The sequence below is a fragment of the Nicotiana tabacum genome, chromosome 3, assembly GCF_000715075.1.
Source record: "Nicotiana tabacum cultivar K326 chromosome 3, ASM71507v2, whole genome shotgun sequence".
In the NCBI taxonomy this organism is placed as follows: Eukaryota; Viridiplantae; Streptophyta; class Magnoliopsida; order Solanales; family Solanaceae; genus Nicotiana; species Nicotiana tabacum.
Genome location: NC_134082.1, coordinates 78,844,007 through 78,864,949, shown reverse-complemented (window position 1 = coordinate 78,864,949; position 20,943 = coordinate 78,844,007). Strand labels below are relative to the sequence as shown.

At 36.8% G+C, this 20,943-nt stretch overlaps 1 protein-coding gene across 6 annotated transcripts; it reads left to right on the top strand.

The window, feature by feature from the left end:
- Window positions 1–1,547: 1,547 nt before the first annotated feature.
- LOC107761213 (phosphoglycerate mutase-like protein 4) lies at window positions 1,548–7,688 on the top strand. Of its 6 annotated transcripts, none has more exons than XM_075249569.1 (7): window positions 1,548–1,619; window positions 2,031–2,151; window positions 4,444–4,494; window positions 5,055–5,158; window positions 6,079–6,210; window positions 6,676–6,751; window positions 6,841–7,688. In XM_075249569.1, exons 2-7 carry the CDS (start codon window positions 2,127–2,129, stop codon window positions 7,062–7,064), a joined length of 612 nt encoding a protein of 203 aa, XP_075105670.1. In that variant the 5' UTR covers window positions 1,548–1,619; window positions 2,031–2,126; the 3' UTR covers window positions 7,065–7,688. The 6 variants fall into 6 exon arrangements, with proteins under 6 accessions (XP_075105670.1, XP_075105668.1, XP_016434899.1 ...); XM_075249567.1 differs by having other exon boundaries at window positions 1,552–1,761; XM_016579413.2 differs by having other exon boundaries at window positions 1,552–1,761; window positions 5,048–5,158.
- Window positions 7,689–20,943: the final 13,255 nt, after the last annotated feature.

Below are 20,943 nucleotides of genomic sequence, written 5' to 3'. Positions count from 1 at the left end.
AAAGGTATAAAAATCGATTAACATTTTAAGTATATTTTTGTCGTTCAACATTTAGCGTAAAATATTCGTGCTTTTACAATAATGTAGATAAATATAAAAAGAATGATTTAAGTGATATATGCAGACCGAAAAACGATACTCCCAAAAAAAAAAGCAAAACTAATATTATATAAAACAAAATCAAATTAAAAAACAATAAGTCCTTCATTATTGAAAAATAATAATTAGAAATAGCATGATTTACAACTGCTAATTGAAAATTAGCTATAGTTTCAAAAGTAATTGAATTTTAGCACTTTTTTATGTAAAAATAAAATCTGAACAAAAACATTATTAAAAATTTTGAAAATTCTAGCATAATATGTTGGAATTCGAATATTTAACATATGAAATTCCAGCATAATATGTTGACATTTATAATTTGTTGGAGTTCCAACATAATATTCTAGAAGTTTATACCAAAGAGTTCTATAATCCAGCATATTATGCCAGAACTTTCTGTGATACGTTTGTCCATATTTTATCTCTGCCTTAAATAGTGGCTACTTTTCAATAAATTCATTAAGGAAAATTACCATCTATGTCCATTTATAAGTAGCTCATTACAAAAATTGGCCAATTGATAAAATATTACTAATATTAGCCAAATTAGCCAATTAGTTATTTGTAGTAAAAAAATATCAAATTTTTGCTGTGTTTTGAGTGGGTGCTATTGGAATAGATTGGGCACAACTTAAGGAGCTTGAATCTCAATTTAGGGATGAGTTGGTGAAGTTTTGAGGTGGTTTAAATTGAAAATTCGAAGTAAAAGTTGAACATGAAAAAAAATGATATGTGTATCACATATATATTATATTTGTATCAATTGTGTATCACATGTATATCCACGTACCTGTGTGTGAGATACATACGTGATACATGTTTGATACATGTGTTGCAAAAGATTTTTTTGAACTCGATTTAATTTTGATACAAAACTAGTCCAAATCACCTCCAATCTTCCTCAAATTTTGTATATTGACTTATCTTTATATTTTCAATGAATTTCAACTATACCCATTGAAAAAGTTCCTTTTTTGTTTAGATTTTTAGAATATTGTATAGATTTTTGTATTTCATCACCTTATTTGCTACCCCGTCCATGAAATTTCCTTTCTGTCTTGTATCTAATGTTGCTAATCACGTTTAAAAATATGGAAGGTTATTTTTGCATGTGATTATTTGATAGAAAGAATCCTATTTTTTGGTTTTTCAATTTTTGTTAGCTAGTTTTGGTAAGTCTGTGACTAATGGCTAGATGTTGATAAGTTGAAATTTATTTGGGACATTTGTGTAAGTTTCCCATTTATTAATACCGCCTATTTTCCAATAACCACCCGTAAAAATGACTATGCACGCTATTTTGACTTTATTATTGAACATTGACTAATTTTCAGCCCATCACAAGTTTTGGAGCAATTTACTGATATTTGGCTGGCCCAAATCAGTAAGCCCATCCAATTTTGCTATTTTCAGGAATAGCAAGAATACAAATCCTCGACAGATGGAAATGACCTCATTACGCACATTGCCTAATGGTGGATCAGTAAAACCTGACAATCTCCGCCATTCTCAGACCGGTAAGCCCGTGAATTTTTGTTGCTCAAAATATTTACAAAGTGCTGCAATTTCCAAGCATATACTCAGGCCAGCTCTGAGATTCAATTTGATCCCTCATCTCACTCACATTTCCAGTACTCCTATGGCTGATTCTACTTCTAGGTCTGCAATTACATTGTTTACCTTTCTTTTTGTTTTGCTTTGTTGTACGCCTGTATATAAGCAGTTGATGCACTTGCACCTAGTGTCTCGTGCTCAAAATACATATAAGCAATTGATGCGCGTGCCCCTACTTTCAGAATATATATGTATAGAGGAAACTTAAAGATTTTAAAAAAATAAAATATTTTTATATATTTATCGTCGTGTGTTGTTTGTTTATCTTCTAGCTTTTTTCTGATTGAAATTGATTCTGCAAGTGTCTCAAGCAGGGTTGTACCACAGCCTGAGTGTGGCGGAGATGCTAAATCTGAAAATGTGAGTCCTAATTTGACTGAAATTATAGTAATCCGTCATGGTGAAACGGAATGGAATGCCGACGGCAGAATTCAGGTCATTTCCTGCCCCGTTTTAGCTTTCTGCTGTCTTTTCTTTGCTAATGTGTCTGGCTTTTTCTATCTGGAATTGTATTTTCTTAAAATTTTAGGGATCTATGCACAACAAAACTGACATGCAAAACGTTATATTCCCTCCGTTCCAGTTTATAAGGCCTTGTTTGCCTGGTAACGGGTTTAAAACAAGCCAGGGACATATGTGTAGCTATAAATTACCTCAAGGTAAAATGAGAACTTTAAAGTTAAATTGTTTCTAAATTTGAAGATGTGTTAGTGTTTTTGGAACATACTAAAATGAAAAGTCTGCTACATAAAGTGTGATAGGGGAAGTATCATGATTTTTGAGTATTTCTAATCTAGGAAACTCCTTTCAAGCTAGCATCCATCTAGTTTGTTACAATTGTCATAGCAAAATAGAGTGCTTAATCTAAAGTTACTTCATTCAAAAAAAAAAGAATGTTTAGTCTCTATTGTCATTGTTGCTCGTATTTAGTCCGTCATCTATTTTTGGAATCACATTGAGGAATTTTGACTACCAAAATTTATGTTCGCCAGAAAATGTTTACAGAAAACATGTGAATGTATGCAAATAAAAAGACATTTCAAAATATTGAAAAGGTTTCATATGCAGTCCATTATTTGTAAATGTAATCAAAAAGATCAACTTGTACCTCCATGGCTCTTTGTATAGTTTTGCACATATCTAGTCTTTCACCTTTGTACCTCATTTCTCAATTGCAATAGTTAATACATTTAATTATCATTTTCCATCACCAGAGATTGGTATGGATTTGCATCAGGGATGCGGCAAGGGGTTCTTTCGAACTGTTAAGATACTGACTTCATTCTCATTTACACCCATGTAACGATTACATGATCTTTGGAGAATGAGCTCCTAGATCACCTCAGAATTGGTTGGGAAAAGATAGATGAAATACTATTTAATTGCTCTTATTAATAAACATAAGGGACTAAATGTTTATATTTTTCTTTTCGTAAATGTGACCATGTTTTTCATTCCTTATATATATTCACATCATATTATAGTTTTTCGGCAAAAGAATTGCATTCCAGTGATTGGAATCCTTCATATTGCAAAATATATGTGAGGTGATAAATTTTAGCAAAATTATCTACCATGTGCTCTTGTTTTAACATTTTTGAAATATCTTCTTGCTAATTTTGAGCTGCCTCGTTTCTTCTCTTCTATCTCATATATAAGACTTAAATGTCCTAGTTTGCTGGGAATGGTAACCGGTTTATTTGAAAACCTCATTGAGATTGGTACATTGTACATGAAGGATCAGATCTGAGCATAGAGGATATATTAGTTTCGTTTTACATAAGCCCATAAATAAAGCAATGTGCTCTAAAAATGAAGACTCTCATTTAATTTTGAGATTACACTAATTATTCAATTTCATTTCAAAGACCTTTACAGCATTAACTTCCTTTGAGGAACAACTCGGACATGTTATCTCACCATTATAAAATACCAGCAATCACCTTGCTTATTTATATAAAAGTGAAAAATATAGTACATTTACCTTTTAATTAGACTCAAGTATAGTGATTTTACTTTTATCATTCAAGTTTCTTTATATAACCTGCAGAAAATTGTAAACCTACAGTAGTTGTGTTAATTATTTATATCAGTTGACACTTCAGGTGTAGAATGTTTCCTTTCTTTATTATCGAAGAATTAAAAATTTGTACTATGGTTCCATTTTTTCGAAAAAGATATTCCTTACTTTCCTATATATATTAGCAATGTAAAGGATATGTACTTTGCCATGTCAATATTCCACCCAGAAACACATAAGCCCCACTTGCCTCAGAAAGGGCGTGAAAAGGTGGAAGACTGAAGGTCATTCAATAAAAGCTGTGACAGGGGAACCATTCTTTGTAGGGTAGATACACATGTTTTAGCCAGATAGCTGCAATTTGATAACTGTGTCGGTGTTTTAATGGGAAGATGTCAATGGTGCAATGTTTCTTAAAGATTGTAGATGATAAAGTACAACCTCATAAAGCAAAAATGGCATAATGTAAAACCAGAGGAAATACGGATAGAATTTTTTTTAAAAACACACACCTAAGGTGGTTGAAAGTCCTTGATATATGTTACGTAATACTCTCCCTGTTTGTGTATGATTCTATGGGACAAATCGTATTCACTTGAACTTCTTGTAAATTGTCAGCATTTAGCCTTTTATGGTAAATCCTATAACAATATATGGATCATGACGAAAAGATGCGATAACTGATACTTGTTTCATCTATTAACCAGGGGCATTTAGATGTCGAATTAAACGACAGCGGGAGGCAGCAAGCTATGGCGGTAAGTCACTGTAGGACAGTATTTGTTTGTTATTTCACTTAAATGCTTTGAACTGTTGGGATGTATACTACACCCTCATATAATTTTTTGAGATGGACACTTCTGCATCTTTTGTAAGATATATGAATTTGAAAGAGAAGAAAGGTGTTATGGCTTCACGCTTGGCTTAAGTACCAAATTTGTTTCCCCTTTTCTATGTCTATCCTTTTGCTGTCAATCTTTGCCTCCATTAGTGGGCGTAGGTATATTTTTTTCACCTCTTTATGAACAATATGAGTAATGAACTTATATTAATGTGATTGTGAAAAGATTCAAGTCCTCAGATACCACTATGTTGGCTGTTCAACAGAAGTCAAGTGAGATAATCCATTTCCCTTTATTATTTTCTTTGTTTTCATGATGGGGATTGCGGTTGGGGGTTGGGATGTTACGGTTTCCCAGCTTAAAAGCTTTTAAGGGAGTTATATGAACTTCAACCTTTTCTTTATTTCATTTCATATTTCATTTTCTTTTTCCGGGTTTTGGTGCAATGCCTGAAGTTAATTTCTTGAAGGTGGCAGCCCGGCTCTCTAGGGAGCCAAGGATCTCTGTCATATATTCATCTGACTTGAAACGGGCACATGAGACAGCAGAGACAATAGCAAGGAGTTGTGGGGGTCTAGAGGTATGAATTCACTATAAAAGTGCATCGTCAGAATTGAGATTAGAGATATAAATTCAAATTCACCGTATCTTTCACATCATGTCTGAGTGTGTATTTTTGGTTTTGTTACTCAATTGGATAATGCGATAAATGAGAAACTTCTGCAAGTTCTTTAACTTATTAGTTAGTATATGGAAGAAAGTTTGCAGCAATTGTTTCATGATATCTATTTTACTTTCAAAATCACTTTCTATTATCATTTGTTTTCGAACTATATTTTTCCTGAATACTCTTGTTTTTCCCAGTAATCAACCTGTGGTGTAAGCTCTGTTTCCACTGTTTAGAGACTTTTGTTGTGGAATTCCTCCTGCTTTTAACTTTCACCTTTTCTTGAAATTTAGTATGTAGCTTTACCTTTTCTATGAAGCCATCACAACTAAGCGATTGTTGCTTCACTTCTTTTTCTTGTTAATGTGATTGTTATGAGCATGAGCAGAGCAGTTCAGTGATTCCGTTATGTGTTGTTGTCCATTGATCTTCTCTATATGCACTAAGGAATTGTATGATATAGCTCTTAGCCTCTTAGTAAGAAGGTCTTCCATAGTTCCATAGATGGATATTAACTCGAAAATAACATGCAATAATATGAGGTAAAATATGCTTAAGAGGCCAAGAAAGGGTTAGGGCTCTGTGTAGTTGATATTCAAGATCTATGGTATGAGTCTATCTTCTCATTCAGTCAAGCTTAGATTTGGGAGGCAATATAAGCTCATCAACAATGTTAACAAGCAATGTGGAACAGATGCAATGCATGGATATGAGGGAGGGAGAGGGGGAGGTTTTGAGGGTTTTATAGCTGTATGTAATCTCAGATAAAGCTGACTACCAAACATATTGGAGTAAAATAATTACTTTTATGTCTCGGTTTGTGCTTAATATAGGTCATTAAAGATCCACACCTTCGAGAGAGACATCTAGGAGATCTTCAAGGTATTTCTCTCCGTGAAGCAGCCCAAAGCCAACCGATGGCTTATAAGGCTTTTCTATCGGACCGGAGTGACCAAGTAATTCCAGTGAGTATTCCTTTTCTCCTTTTACTATTACTTCCATGACCAGCTTTATCCTTATTCATTTGAATAAACTTGTAGTCATATTAAATATGTGCTTTCTTCAATTTGCTTCTTTCTTTATTTCTTCTTTTTGGCTATCTGATCTGCTTCATCACATTTAAATGTAATGAATATGAGCTCTAAATTGGCAAATCAACCTAAAATCCATGTTCAAATGTATGTGTTCACTGCCAGAGGTGGAACCAAGTTGAGCTCTAAATTGGCAAATCAACCTAAAATCCATGTTCAAATGTATGTGTTCACTGCCAGAGGTGGAACCAAGTTAGAATCTGGATTCCTAGGGCATAAGATCGAGTACCCACTCCCAAGGTAAAAATGAAAAAACAGGGGAAGGAACATAGATTGCATGATCTAGTCTGTCTTATGAAGGGTTTGCATGTATTCAATTCTCCCACAACTTATTTGCAGGGAGGAGGAGAAAGTTTAGATCAACTTTATCAACGCTGCACGTCTTGTTTACAGAGGATTGCAAAGAAGCACAGAGGTATTCTTTTAACTATTGGATTAATAAAAGAGTGATACATCACAAAGATGTTATTTTTTGGGCATATGAAATGTGTATTTACCATGTAGGAGAACGAGTAGTTGTGGTATCTCATGGGGGTGCAATCAGAGCACTTCACAGGCGGGCTTCCCCGCATAGGCGGTCTAAAAGTAAGATCTGGAATACATCTGTTGGTATACTTCACTTGTCTGATAAGGATGAGTGGACTATTAAACTCTGGGCCGACATAAGTCATCTCAACAAGACAGGATTTCTGGACTCAGGTTTTGGTGGGGACAAAACTTCGGGCTGATTTTGGATGCCACTCTCAGCATTCGGTTTGCTGGCAAAGAAGTACTGTACATTGTTTGGCATAAGTGAAAATATAGAATTATTTCTGTCACCCTGTTCGATAGTGGTTCCTCACTTATAAGTCAAACCTCAAACCTTACTCGTTGGTGGTGGAGGCAACTCGTTGATTGAGCAAACTTTGAACGTTATTTTTGTGTTCTCTATCCTCGTTGGTTGTCATTGGTGTATACTGATGTCATATGTGGACAGCTGCAGCTACTTGTTTAACCAAAAGTCTAGAATGGGGACGAGATGATTACGCGCAGTATACGTTTTGACATTATGTAGAGGCTAGATCCCTTCTGACTTGCCAATGGGACATTGCGCATCTTTGATAGTTGCCACTCTTTGGTGGAATAATTATCTATGAGCTTGCAGTAGTCAATGTCTATAGGAGAATTCAAAAAGGTTTTGGTTGAATCATTCGAGTGATAAAGTCATGCCCCGCGTATATAGTATCTGCTTACCACAAGTTATTAATGTTTTTATCAGTGTACATTACTTATGTAATCGTTTAACCAAATAGACATTTGTCTCAAACTGTCTATAGCAATTATTTAGATCAAATAAATTATGAAAGCACAAACTTAGCAAGATTCAATCAGTAAATGGGTGATGAGCTATCAAAGCGACCAACTAACGTTTCCTGCTGATGATCAATGCACAATACTGAGTTGAGGATATTAGTCGAGAGATCTGAATATCTGTAAATTTTAGACAATCATATATGTAGACAAATAGTGACTTACTGAAGTTACTAAAAAGAAAGCTTGCCTCCAGGGGCGGATCCAGAGAAAAGTATACGGGTTCCCGTAAACCCAGTAACTTTTGCATAAACCTTGTATTTGTACTAAAAAATTTATTAAAAGTATAAGAATATTTAGCTTGGAACTCAGTTCGTTGATCCAATTATCATGTAGATTAACTTGAGATTGTTGTAGGAATTCATAAGCTTTTGAGATTGTTGTAGGAATTTAAAAGCTTAAAATTCTGAATCCGCCTCTGCTTGCTTCGTAGCGTGAGAATAAAACGTAAGAAGTCCAAAATGAAAAGTACGTTTCTTTCAGCCACTGGTTCCAATCTTTCCACCAAAGCATTAAAGTAAGATTTGACAGCTTAAAGTTTCAAAGGCAGCTTAATTGTGCCAAATACATTAGAAAATGACCCTAGTAGTGCTGGGTCACCTGCACTGCAATATTTGAAGTCTGAATTAAAGGTGTTAAACAGGCCGGGCCGACACCAAACAAAAATACCACAATTATGCCTCTATTCGAGCAAATTGAAATCGATTATATAGCTGCTGAATCCCTTCTAGCGTATGAGTAGAGAAAAGATATTACAGTCTTTACTTATTTGTGCGTGTAAAGGATGGAAAACTCTTGTTAAGATCAAATAACGCTCTCCAATCCTTAGTTTGTTTCTTGGTCTTCGTTGATTTTGTACTTCTCATCATTCCAGGGTTCCTTTGTCCTACCCAGTAATGCATATTCTTGAAAGGAAATTAATTTTAAATTAAGTCCTGTATGGGGTAAAACTAGTTTATGATAGCCGAGCGAATTAATGTGTGCCACGTGGTATTGAAGTCGGATATGAGTCAGCAAACAACTGTCACCGGTTGCAAGCATCAGGAAATCGGCGCCGAACAAGCCCCGAAGACAAAACCAATAGCAAGAATTTGCCGCATTGTCATCGGGTAACATTCAATACGCAGCCGTTACAGAGAATATTTGCATTTAAAGCCAGCCGATATGCACCCATCAATAACGATTTTATTCTCATCAAGAGGAGCTTGATTTTAGGATCTTGTCCCTCTAAATAGAACTATAAATAGCAGGGTTAACGACCATTGTGGGGGGAGGAAAACATTCTGCACACAAAAGCTATAACCAACTACCTTGTTACGCTCAAATTGAACAATTTAACAACTGCTTTTACTTTTGTTCTCGGAAACGCTAAATTTTGAGTCAGGTTTGTTATCTCTTTTACTTTTAGTCGTTAATCTAATTTATGTTCTTATTTATTTATCATTTTTGGATCAAATCGATTCACTTGTCTATAAACCACGCTATAAATTTAACTATACTGTTTTACTGACAAACAATTTGGAGTCCACTGTGGGGTATAAACATCTGCATAATTGCTTTGGTCCATTTATTTGTTACTAGTTTTGACTCTTTTCTTAGTAAAAAATCAAATATGGCAGCTAATGATGTCAATAAGGCTTACAACATTGGAGCACACGATGAATCGGAAAGATTATCCCAACATGATGACTCGATCCGCGAGACCCGCAACGAAGGGGATGAAACAACCCCGGTTCGTGTGGGACCCAGCTCCTAATGATACAGAAGATGAACACATTGTTGAAACGCTCAAACTCCTGAGAGAACAACAAAGAGCAATCATGGATCACCTCTGAAGGCAGGATCGGGTGATGACAGAGTTAAAACAAGCATTGTTGGGTGCTTCCAGTAATGCGAACGAAAGGGCCCTGGTTCCTCCCAATGTTCCTACAAATCAAATGGCTCAAGAACCAATAACAACACCCCACGGTGCGAAGTCAGTTTTGACAACGCCGAAAGGACTGGTAGTGGATCAGGGAACAACAACTTGAATGATCTTTTCAAAACCGAGCTCATAAAATTCATGAGAGAGATGAACGAACGAATGGATCAGAATACGAAGGAGTTTCATGCTCAGATGGATCAAATTCCGGGTGCACCGCCGGTGTTAAAGGGTCCAGATTCTAAAAAAGTACACGCAGTTGCCATTTAAACTAAGTGCGACACTAGAGTTAATCCGAAGAGATTCAAGATGCCGAACATACCAAAGTATGATGGGACTTTGGATCCGCAGGAGCACATCACGACTTACACCACGATAGTGAAAGGAAATGACTTGGCTCAACATGAGATCGAGTCGGTTCTGTTGAAAAAGTTTGGCGAAACCCCTACGAAGCGGGCCCTGACATGTTATTCCCTCTTACCTGAGCATTCAATCAATTCTTTTGAAATGCTTGCAGATTCGTTCATCAAAGTTGTCATGACCCAAAACCGACTCGGTCGTGATGACGCCTATCGTGAAACTAGGCCAACCGACATAACTCTCGAATCAACCATTTTCTAATAATAGTTATTTTTTAATACCATTTATAAATCAATAATCTCATAATGAAATTTCAGAGAAAGAAAAATGCGGAATAATTACACAAGCCCGACATCGGGGTATCACTAATCATGAGCATCTACTAAGGTCCGAGTACAACAAGAGTCTAAAAAATGTACTAAATACAATAATAAAAATGAGAGGAGGGAAGCAGTATTGCAAACGTCATGCAACCACCTTGCTAACTCTGATGACTCTGCATCTGAGCAATCAACATTCGCTACAGGATTTTGAAATACCTGAATTTACACGCGAGGTGCAGGGAGTAATGTGAGTACTCCAACCCATTAAGTAATAAGAGTAAATAAAGACTGAGCAGTAGGAAACAATGAATCCACGTTATATAAACTCAGTAAGCACAACAAGCTTTCAAATCAGAATACGAGTAAATCGTCTCAGTTAAAATCCAGCTTTTGGAAAAAATCATTTGAAGATGCTTTCCAACAGTTTCAATAGAGGTTCAATACAATTTATAATTAAAGAGATGAAAATCATAATCGGCCCCTCGGGTAAAACATAGTTCATATACAGCCCCCTCGGGCAAAACAGGAATCATAAACACCTCATATCATAAAAGTCTCAGTGGAAATAACAAAGCCAAATCAGTGATTAAATACCGAATATCTCATAAAAACTCCAGCTTAAATGAAAGTTGTTTAAAAGCATTTGTTCAACATTTTCAACAGAGGCTCAGTATAAAGAGGAGTGGAAACAACAATTTCATAAAAACAAGCCCCTCGGGCAAAGCATCACTCATATATTTATACATCCCCTCGGGCAAGCCTCTCAGTCACTCGAGACTCAACTCTCATCAATCAGCGCTCAAACTCAGCACTCACACTCAATAAGTACCATATAGTAACCACTGCGGTGCGCAGCCCGATCCAGATATTGCTGCAGCGTGCAGCCCGATCCATATATATAGTCGACTGCGCTCACTGGGGGTGTGCAGACTCCGGAGGGGTTCCTACAGCCCAAGCGCTATATCGCTGCGGCGTGCAGCCCGATCTATATATATATATATATATTGCTGCGGCTTACAGCCCAGTCTATAAATATATAATCCTAACAACCAGGCCCTCAACCTCTCTCAGTCATTAACCTCACAATCTGACCCTTGGTCTACCTCAGTCATAAACCTGACAATCAGACCCTCGGTCTATCTCAGTCATCAACCTCACAACCACTCGGACCATCAATACCACATGGAACTCAGCCCAAACAGTTTTCACATTTTAAGAAGTAAAGTGATAAAACCAGATTTATACAATAAACAGGTAAATCATGACTGAGGATATGCTTTCAAAACAAATAGAGTGAGGAAAAATAGTGAAAATGCCCTTAAGGGTTTCAACAGGTTGGCACAAGGCCCCAAACATGTCATACAACCTAAAATATAATATCAATCTCTAAAATATGGAATATCATAAGATTTCAAATCAAATACGCGACTTAACAGTCGTATGGGACGGACCAAGTCACAATCCCCAACGGTGTACGACTCCACGCTCATCATCTAGCGTGTGCGTCACCTCAAAGTAGCACAACGATGTGAAATTCGGGGTTTTAAACCCTCAAGACAACATTTACAATCATTACTTACCTCGATCCGGTCCAAACTCTAGCCCGCGATGCCTTTGCTCTCACGAATCGACCTCCGGATGCTCCAAATCTAGACACAATTAGTACATAACCATTAAAATATGCTAACGGAACAAAGCCCACTCGAAAATATTCAATTTACATAAAAAATACCAAAATTGCTCAAACTCGGCCCTCGGGCCCATGTCTCGGAATCCGACGAAATTAACATCAATGGAATCCTCACCCCCTCACGAGTCTATACATACCAAGAACATCAAAATTGGACCTCAATTGCCCCCTCAAATTCCCAATTTATACTCTCCAAATTCAAGCCCGATTCCCCAATTTTAGGCTTTAATTTCCATATATTTCATGATTAAACAAGTAAGAATCAACATAGGATCGAGTATATAGTTCAAAAATATTACCTCCAAGTGTTACCCTTCGATTCCCTCTTCAATATTTCTCAAAAGCTCCAAAAATCGTTCAACAATGGAGAAGATAGACCAAAGCTTGCGAAACTCACTTTTAAACATTCTGCCCTAGGTAAAATTACCTTCTTGGCGAACGCGACCGGTCTCTCGTGTTCGCGTAGACCAAATTCACCGCCTATCCATTTTTCCCTTCGCGAATGCTGACAATTTCCACGCGAACGTGATGCTTCACCTTACCAGGCTTTCGCGAACGCGGTCCAACTCTTGCGAACACATAGCACATGGGCCTGGGGTGCCCAACGACCTTACTCCTCTTCAGGAACGCGACCCCAGTCTCGCGTCCGCGATGCACATAAAGCCTCCAACTTCGCATTCGCGTCCCCTTCCTCGCGAATGCGTAGAGAAAAAATATCATTATATAAAAACACCCTTCGTGAATGCATGACCACAAACGCGAAGAACAATTTGTCTGCAACACAAAATCGGCAAAACAGCCAAGTCCAAAGTCCAAAATTGATCCGTTTAACCATCCAAACTCACCCGAGGCCCTCGGGACCTCAACAAAACATGCCAACACCTCCCATAACCTCATTAAAGCTTGTTCCAACCTTCAAAATGCTCAAAACAACATTAAAACACCAAAATCACATCAGATTCAAGCCTAAGAATTTCAACAACTTCAAAATTTTGCTTTTGATAAAAAGCCTAGCCAAACCACGTCCGAATGACATGAAATTTTGCACACACGTCACAAATGACACAATGGAGCTACTGAAACTTCCGGAATTCCATTCCGAGCCCTATATCAAAATCTCACCTATTAACCCGAAAACGCCAAAATCTCAATTTCGCAAATTCAAAGCCTAAACCTTCCACGGACTTCCAAAATGCATTCCGATCATTCTCCTAAGTCCCAAATCACCTAACAGAGCTAACCAAATCATAAAAATTCCGATCCGAGATCATATACCATCAAGTCAAATCTTGGTCAAACTTTTCAAATTTCAAACTTCAAACTGAGAATTGTTCTTCCAAATTCATTCCGATTACCCTGAAAACCAAAACAAACATTTTACATAAGTCATGATCCATCAAACGGGGCAATTCAAGCCCGAGAACTGACGAGCAAGGTGCAAAAGCTCAAAGTGACCGGTCGGGTCGTTACATCCTCCCCTACTTAAGCATATGTTCGTCCTCGAACGTGCACAGAGTTGTTCCAAAAGCCAACCAATCACTGAATAACCTTACCATGCACATACCCGAGGGTGATCCCACGTCACCCTATCTCGTATAGGTCCGGTAACACAATGTAACTGAAATTTCACAGTCCAACCTAGCCCATAAACCTTAGAACCACATTTCCACTTCTGAAATCATCCACAAGATCAAAATCTCACGTCTATACTCCAACTAAGCCCGAACAAGCTGTAATAACCCATACCCGTAACCTTGGTGCAATTACATGATATACCACATAACTCAAACGCTTGTAGTGATAACTTCTAATCACATCATCTGCATACAATAACCGAATATCGATAGGAAACCTTTTATCAACTAAAGTCTCATTCCAACACTTTCATATACCGCCAATGATAAATGAAACACGCAATAAGCCATAACCGTTTTCTTAGATCAACCATTCATGAAGCCACTTCTCCTTTGGCAAAGACCATAGCAAATTTCTACGCCGAACCTCGATGTTATCCTTCCAACATGCTGAAATCAAATCCGTTTGCAGTCATTAAAGATCTCGATGATCTCATCTAATCCAACACAACTACTCTGGTGACATTGACACATCAATACAGACTAAAGCCACGACTTGTGCAATCTGTGCACCAATAAGCCACAATCCGAACTTACTCAAATCATGAAAATGACTCAGATGAAAAAGTTGTACCGCAAGCTCACTAGTACCACCATAACACAAGGCTGAGAACCCGCCACACATTGTAGAAACAGAACACACGAATCTAACCCACAGGATCATACTTCCACATAGCTTCGCTCCAATGTGCGACCTCATCCAAACACTGGTCCACATGAGACACCTTAAGTTACTATGCTCAAAATCGACAACCGTGAGCAATATGATGTCTAAAACCAAAGCAATCATCATAACCACTGCGAGGCAATTACATAACACCACACAACTCAAAAGGACATAACCGATACGCCATCCACCGAGCAATACCCAGTGCTCTTCCCGCTCAAATTCCACTGAGAGGCCCGAATAACGCCGCACCACATGTACCTATAACCAACAAATCCTAACGGCTCGCAAAACGGAAAGGTAACCCATAGATCCCCCTGATTACTAATAGCTCAATAACAATCGAATCAACACATCCCTCACTAATAGCAACTCGAAGTCAACAAAGCCATCTTGATGCCGAACACACATCCATATAGGTCTACCAATGAACCACACATCAGCTCTAGTTACCCACAACAGATAAATAATCCTCCGAAGGTTCACAATGACTACATCATATCACATACTATCATCTGACTAACCTACCCATATCTTTGCCGTCCACAACCACGAGCTAACCTTTATGTGAGAACTTCCAGTCTCTAAGTCCATAAAGCACACGAATTACCATATCTGATCCCAATTCTACCGCTCGCATATATAACATACCTCTAGTACTCAATCATCTCATGAGAGGTACACCTATAATTCTTCTGAGCCACCAAGCAAACTCGAATATCATCCGTCAATCAGACAAGATAGTGCCGCAATACCAATAAAGCATCCATAACTCAAACACATATCCCTTTCTAAAATGTTATACCCTCATCAAACCACACCAATCAGTGATCTCATTTATCTAGTCACCTGAAGCTGCCTATGCTATCTAAGAATTTGTGACCTTTCTTTCAAATCTGAACCGTGTCCTTACACATGCAAATCTCAATCATACACAACATACAGTATAAACCATACCATCCTAGGACAACTACGAGAACTTCATATCCCTGCCGAGCCACAAGCTACTATATACTCCACCAGCCAAGAACTTCCCGTTGATCCCATCTAGAAGAAAATCACTATACATCCCATGCTCCATACGCCAATAGGAAAAATATACCTCTCTAACTGTGGTGGAAACCATCTAGAGCTCTCTGAATTCCATTTGCACAAATCTAAATCATCAGGACTGAGTCTTTCTAACTGAACCAAGCTACACAGGCCACTAAAACCCAAGAGCATTGCCGCGAAATACCCGTAGAAACTCATTACCTCATAAGCATCCAAGGAACCAATCATATCCTTACCACACCGATCCGGCCTACTACCAAGCTATCCCATATATCCGAGTTTCCTTATGATCTACCATCAACTTGACACTTCTTCTTGCTACAACACCATAATTCCTCAACCCCGACCCACTACACGAGACCCAAGCACAAAACCACATCGTCTAAGACTCATAAGCCGCTATATACTCTCTTAAATATTCCCAAAAGCACCACATTCAAAATACTTTACTCTAAAGAGACTTCCTGCGAATCTAAATCTGTTACCTTTACCTTCCTGATACTGATACATAGAATCCCATAATTGATATAGAAATGCCACAAATCCTGACATCTTCCAATGAAAATCAGTTTCTAGCCACACATACAACTTGAAAATACCCAATTGTTACATGTAAAATATTGAACACACTAGAACCATTCTCAAGAGTCATCCACTCTACTCAAACCCCAATTAGCCCGATCAAAAGAACCGAACAACCTGTGCCTCATTAGCACTTCAGACACTGTAGAATGCAACCTCATCCCAATACAACCAAGCAACTTCCTGCTCTATACACCGAGCATACTTTACCAACGACAACTCAAAATATTACGTGATTCTCACACACCTATGAAGCATACTACAACCTTTGTCAAAAGTTTTCCTTTACTCGAGCCATCCTCGGTCTCAATCTTCATAGGTCATAACTGATTCACCAGTACATCTCAAACTGGAACCAACATAGCACATAACCGTGCAATCAACTAATCAATAGCAGACTCCCCCACTTGGCTTGAAGCCATAGATCAAAACACAATCAATAACTCATAACACATATACTCTATTGCTGCCATAATACCATAGTGAGATTAAACTCAACCCTTCATACACTCGTGAAACACAGGCCACCTGGTACTTTAAATCTTATGCAAATCTCGCATTCACTCTTGTAACAGTTGAACCCCACTCTCTTAAGCGACCCAAATTTAAATTGCAACACATATATTGCACTTGTAAATACGATCTCCTAACAGACAACATAAGGATCACACGCAACCTCAGAACACTCCGCAGGAGATAACCCACCTGCTTTGCCTCAAACTAACATTTCTGTATACCTTCCACCGTCATAAACATTATGCAGCCACTTAATCTTCCTAAGTCTGAACTCATATCGCAACATGAAATTTACTTCACTCCCAACTAGAACACATGAAAAGATTCTTTACACACCCATAACTCGGGGCTATACCTCAAATCGAGATGAAAATCAAGCACCTAATAGTTCTTCTATCCTCCAGCAGACCCTTCTTGTCGCTTCCAAATCATATGGATACATCTCGCAGCCATTGTGAGCACGTGATTTTCGCCTTAACGAAAACTACTCCAAAAATAAATCAAAAAATAAAATAAATTTCTTTTACTGTATAATTTTTGAATTTTTGCGTGGTGTTAAATACTTGTGATATGTCCGTAAGTGTTTACATTGTCATAATAAAATGAAAAATAAAATAAAATACATATTGCATGCATATAGGATTTAATTATGCATTTAAGAGATAATTTAAATAAAATCACAAAAAATATGCATTCGTTCTATTTTTAAATATGTTACTGTGTGATTAATGTTTTGACTATGTGTTAAATAGTTGTTATGAAGTAATTAATATTTTTATGTAAGGTTAAAAATTGTTTTATAATTTTATTAGGATTTTTTTATTAATAATAAAATCAGAAAATAAAATAAAATAGAATGGGAAAATTGGACCTGGATTTAAAATCCAGGCCCAAATCGAATTACCCTTCCACAGCCCAGTTCCAACACTCCCAGGTACCGGTCCAATTCAGCTACGCCAAACGACGTCGTTTGGTGACCATTCATCAAGGGCCGTTAGATTAGATCAATTCAACGGCTGAGATACACTACCCTCACCCGTAACCAGTAACCCGACCCTTTGACCCGATCCAGCCTGACCCCGACCTTTAACCAAACGACGACGTTTGGTTAAGTGAATTGATCTCAACCGTGAATCTTAATTGATCCAACGGATGAGATCAATCCACCCCACTCGTATATAAATCCAATCCACACCCCAGCCCCCCAGACCAAACACCCCACCCTTCGGCCCTGTTCATCGTCTCCTTCAAGAGACCAGATGAACTCCACCTTTCACCACCGTGCACCGCCTACCGGAAATCGCCTCACGGCGGTTCCGGTAGTCCAAACCACCCCACCTTAACACCCTCGACTCCTCTCAACCTCCCCATTCCAAATCCATAACCCATATACCTCGAATCAGGCCCCAATGTCTCGAATCTTCGATTGAAGGTTGGCCTGAAAAACCAACTTTCTCCGATGACCTCCAAAATAACACCAAAGCTTCCCCTGTCCATCCTCATCACGGATCTGTTAGTAGAATGGTTCGAATCTTCATAGAACTGCTCGAATCTTCATTTGAAGATTCGAGTGTAACCTAACCATACTCAGATTCCTTCCAAATTAACACCAGGTGACCTCTAGACCTCCCTCGTGCCTAGAATACCATTGGTTTGCTTCGAATCTGCCTAGAAGTGTTCGGATTTAAGATCCAAAATCTGAAACCCTAAGAATTTTCCAATCTTGGAATTTTTTCCGATTCGAGTGAAGGATTGAGGTCTAAGAGACTTTAATCGAGGTATTCTCAACTGAGAATGCTTCGAATAAAGTCTGTTCAACCTCAAAAATGTTAGAATCCAAGTTGAGTCTGTGTCTGAATAAATTTGAAGATTCAGAGGTATTTTTCTATTTTTCTTTTGTGTATTCTACGTGTATTGTTGTCTGTGCTAATAGCTTTTTAATTTTTCATATTTTTGTTTTGATCAATTCTGTCATTTCTGTCTCCTACCTATCTACATGATCCGAATATGAATTGTTTCTTTTGGTTGTGATTGTTTACAATGTGTGTAATCGACTCGATTAAGTTCGTCGATTAGTTATATTACGAATTTTCATTTCTGAAAATGCTGACTAAAACAGTCTGCTTCTATTGTTTCAGACTAATTATTGACAAATGTTGTAAATAATCAATTGATTAATACTCGTCAATTAAATCATGTTTGTTTGTGAATCAGTGAATTCAAATGTATGCTGTATATGTTGTTTTCTAAACAGGGCATTGTCAGTATATTGACAATGCTCCTGTATTTGTTTGCTTTTAATTCAGTTTTGAATTTCAGTTGAAATAATCCTGCATGTTCTGTATAATGTTAAGGTTGTTTTATTCAGTATTCAGTTGAGAATCCCCTGTTTAAATTCAGTTCTTGTCAATCAGTTATTAGAAATGTAATATACTGTCTCAAAATCATAGGATTGGTTATAGCTGTAAATCAGAAGGATAATTAAGTTTATACAGATTATAGAATCTGTTTTACAGTGGGTTCTGATTTTTCAAGTAATAACAGTAGGTTTTCAGGGGTACTACTGGGAATGAAACAGTAGGGTAATGTAATAATAGTAGTGGGCTGAAAGTAGAATGTAATGGCTATAATTTAACTACTAATGGGGAACAAGGGATAATGGGGCTGCTGAAAATCATGTTAGGATCACATAAAGTATTAAAAAGTAGTTTTTAATGGAAACTTTCTAATTTTTAAAGAGGTAAAGGGTCCAGCCACCATGACAAAGGTGCAACCAGCCCTGTATAAATACAGGAGCTGGACAGCAGACTTGCACAGACCTTAGAGAATTTTAGGAGAGACTTGAAGAGATTTTGAAGAGAGAAAAAATCAGTTTCAGAGAGAGAAGGAGTTTTAAGAGAAAAAGAGAGTGTGAAATTGGGGAAGCAAACAGATTTTTAGGATCAGTTTTCAGAAGAGGAGAGTTTGAGAGATTTTAGGAGAGGAAAAAGAAACAGAAAAGGAACAAAAGAGCAGTCACACACACACACACACACACAGATATACAGCAACAGAAACAGAAAAAATCAGAAATATTACTCTTGGTATTGAATCTGTCCGGATTTGTTCGATCTCATTCTTCAGTTAAAAATCTGAAGTTTCTTAAAAGTACTTTTACTGTGCATCTGGGCTCTTCGAATCCTATTCTTGTTCAGATTTGCTGTGTTATCAGTATATTCTACTGATTTTGTTACTGCTGCAACTGCTGAAACTTACTTCTTCTACCTCCATTGTCAGGTACATGACTTTTAAATTTTAAGTTGGAAAGAGATTTCAACATGACTCATCAATGAAGCTTGAATTGAAATGCTATTTTCCAATTGTCCAAGTTCATTAGTTTTAATTTCATTTTTATGTTAGTTAACTAGTAGTGAATTCAATTTGATAGCTATGAGTTAAAGTGTCTTATTTTGAAATTCATATAAAGTTTTTGTAATAATGTTAGCCATTCCGAAATCTCATTGGTATAGGTATATGTGAATTGTCAAAACAGGGAGTAAGGCATAAAAATGGGCCATTGATTACATCCCATAATACCATTAGCTAAATGTAAAGATTAAGAAGTTACATTAGTAGAATATCTTGTAACAAATATGATTTTGTTTAGATTGGTATAAGTTATTATATGGTATGATGACAGGTATAATCATATGAGTAAAGAAAGTTGGTATAGCTCGTCATGATGTTAAAACGTTATGAATATTTACGCCAAATAGTTAGGTTGCATGTAAGGTAACTTTGTTGAATTAATTTGTATAATAATTCCCTTTCTATAAATTCGATGCTTATCTACCTTCATAAAACAAAGTGACCAAATAATTAGGCCTATTAGATTAAAAGCGAGTATATGAGAATGAAAAGAGATGTACAAACATAAATTGCCACACTTTACATCATTGATAATTAGAAATAGAATTTGCATTAAGTAAATAATGAAAAAATTCTCGGAAAATATTTCCTTCCTTTATGAATCATTTATTTTCAGTTTCATATGCAATTTATTCTTTGGCATATATATATATATATATATATATATGTATATATATATATATATGTCATATTTGTTTAAAAATAATATTAATCATATTTTTATTCTGTTCTTTGAATTTGAATAGTTGGAATGAATATAACTTATATTCGGAAATCATAATCGACAAACAACCTCTAATAGATTGCGAATTCTTTTCAAAGAATTTATAGGCCTCTAAATAGGAGTTTCTCATGATTTTCACATAAAAGAAATATATGAATATAATAAACAATTTGTGGAAAATCCCTAAACCATTATAAATATTTTGCGCAATCAGGGATACGTTCGCATACCCTGGTTATATTTTTAAAAGTAAAAATTCGGATTATGCGTACGCGCAATTTCGAACGAATATTTAATAAAAGGATTTTTCCAAAGGCATGAAATCAATTTCATAAAAATCCGAGATGTACGGTTCACTATTCAAGAAAAACAAATATTC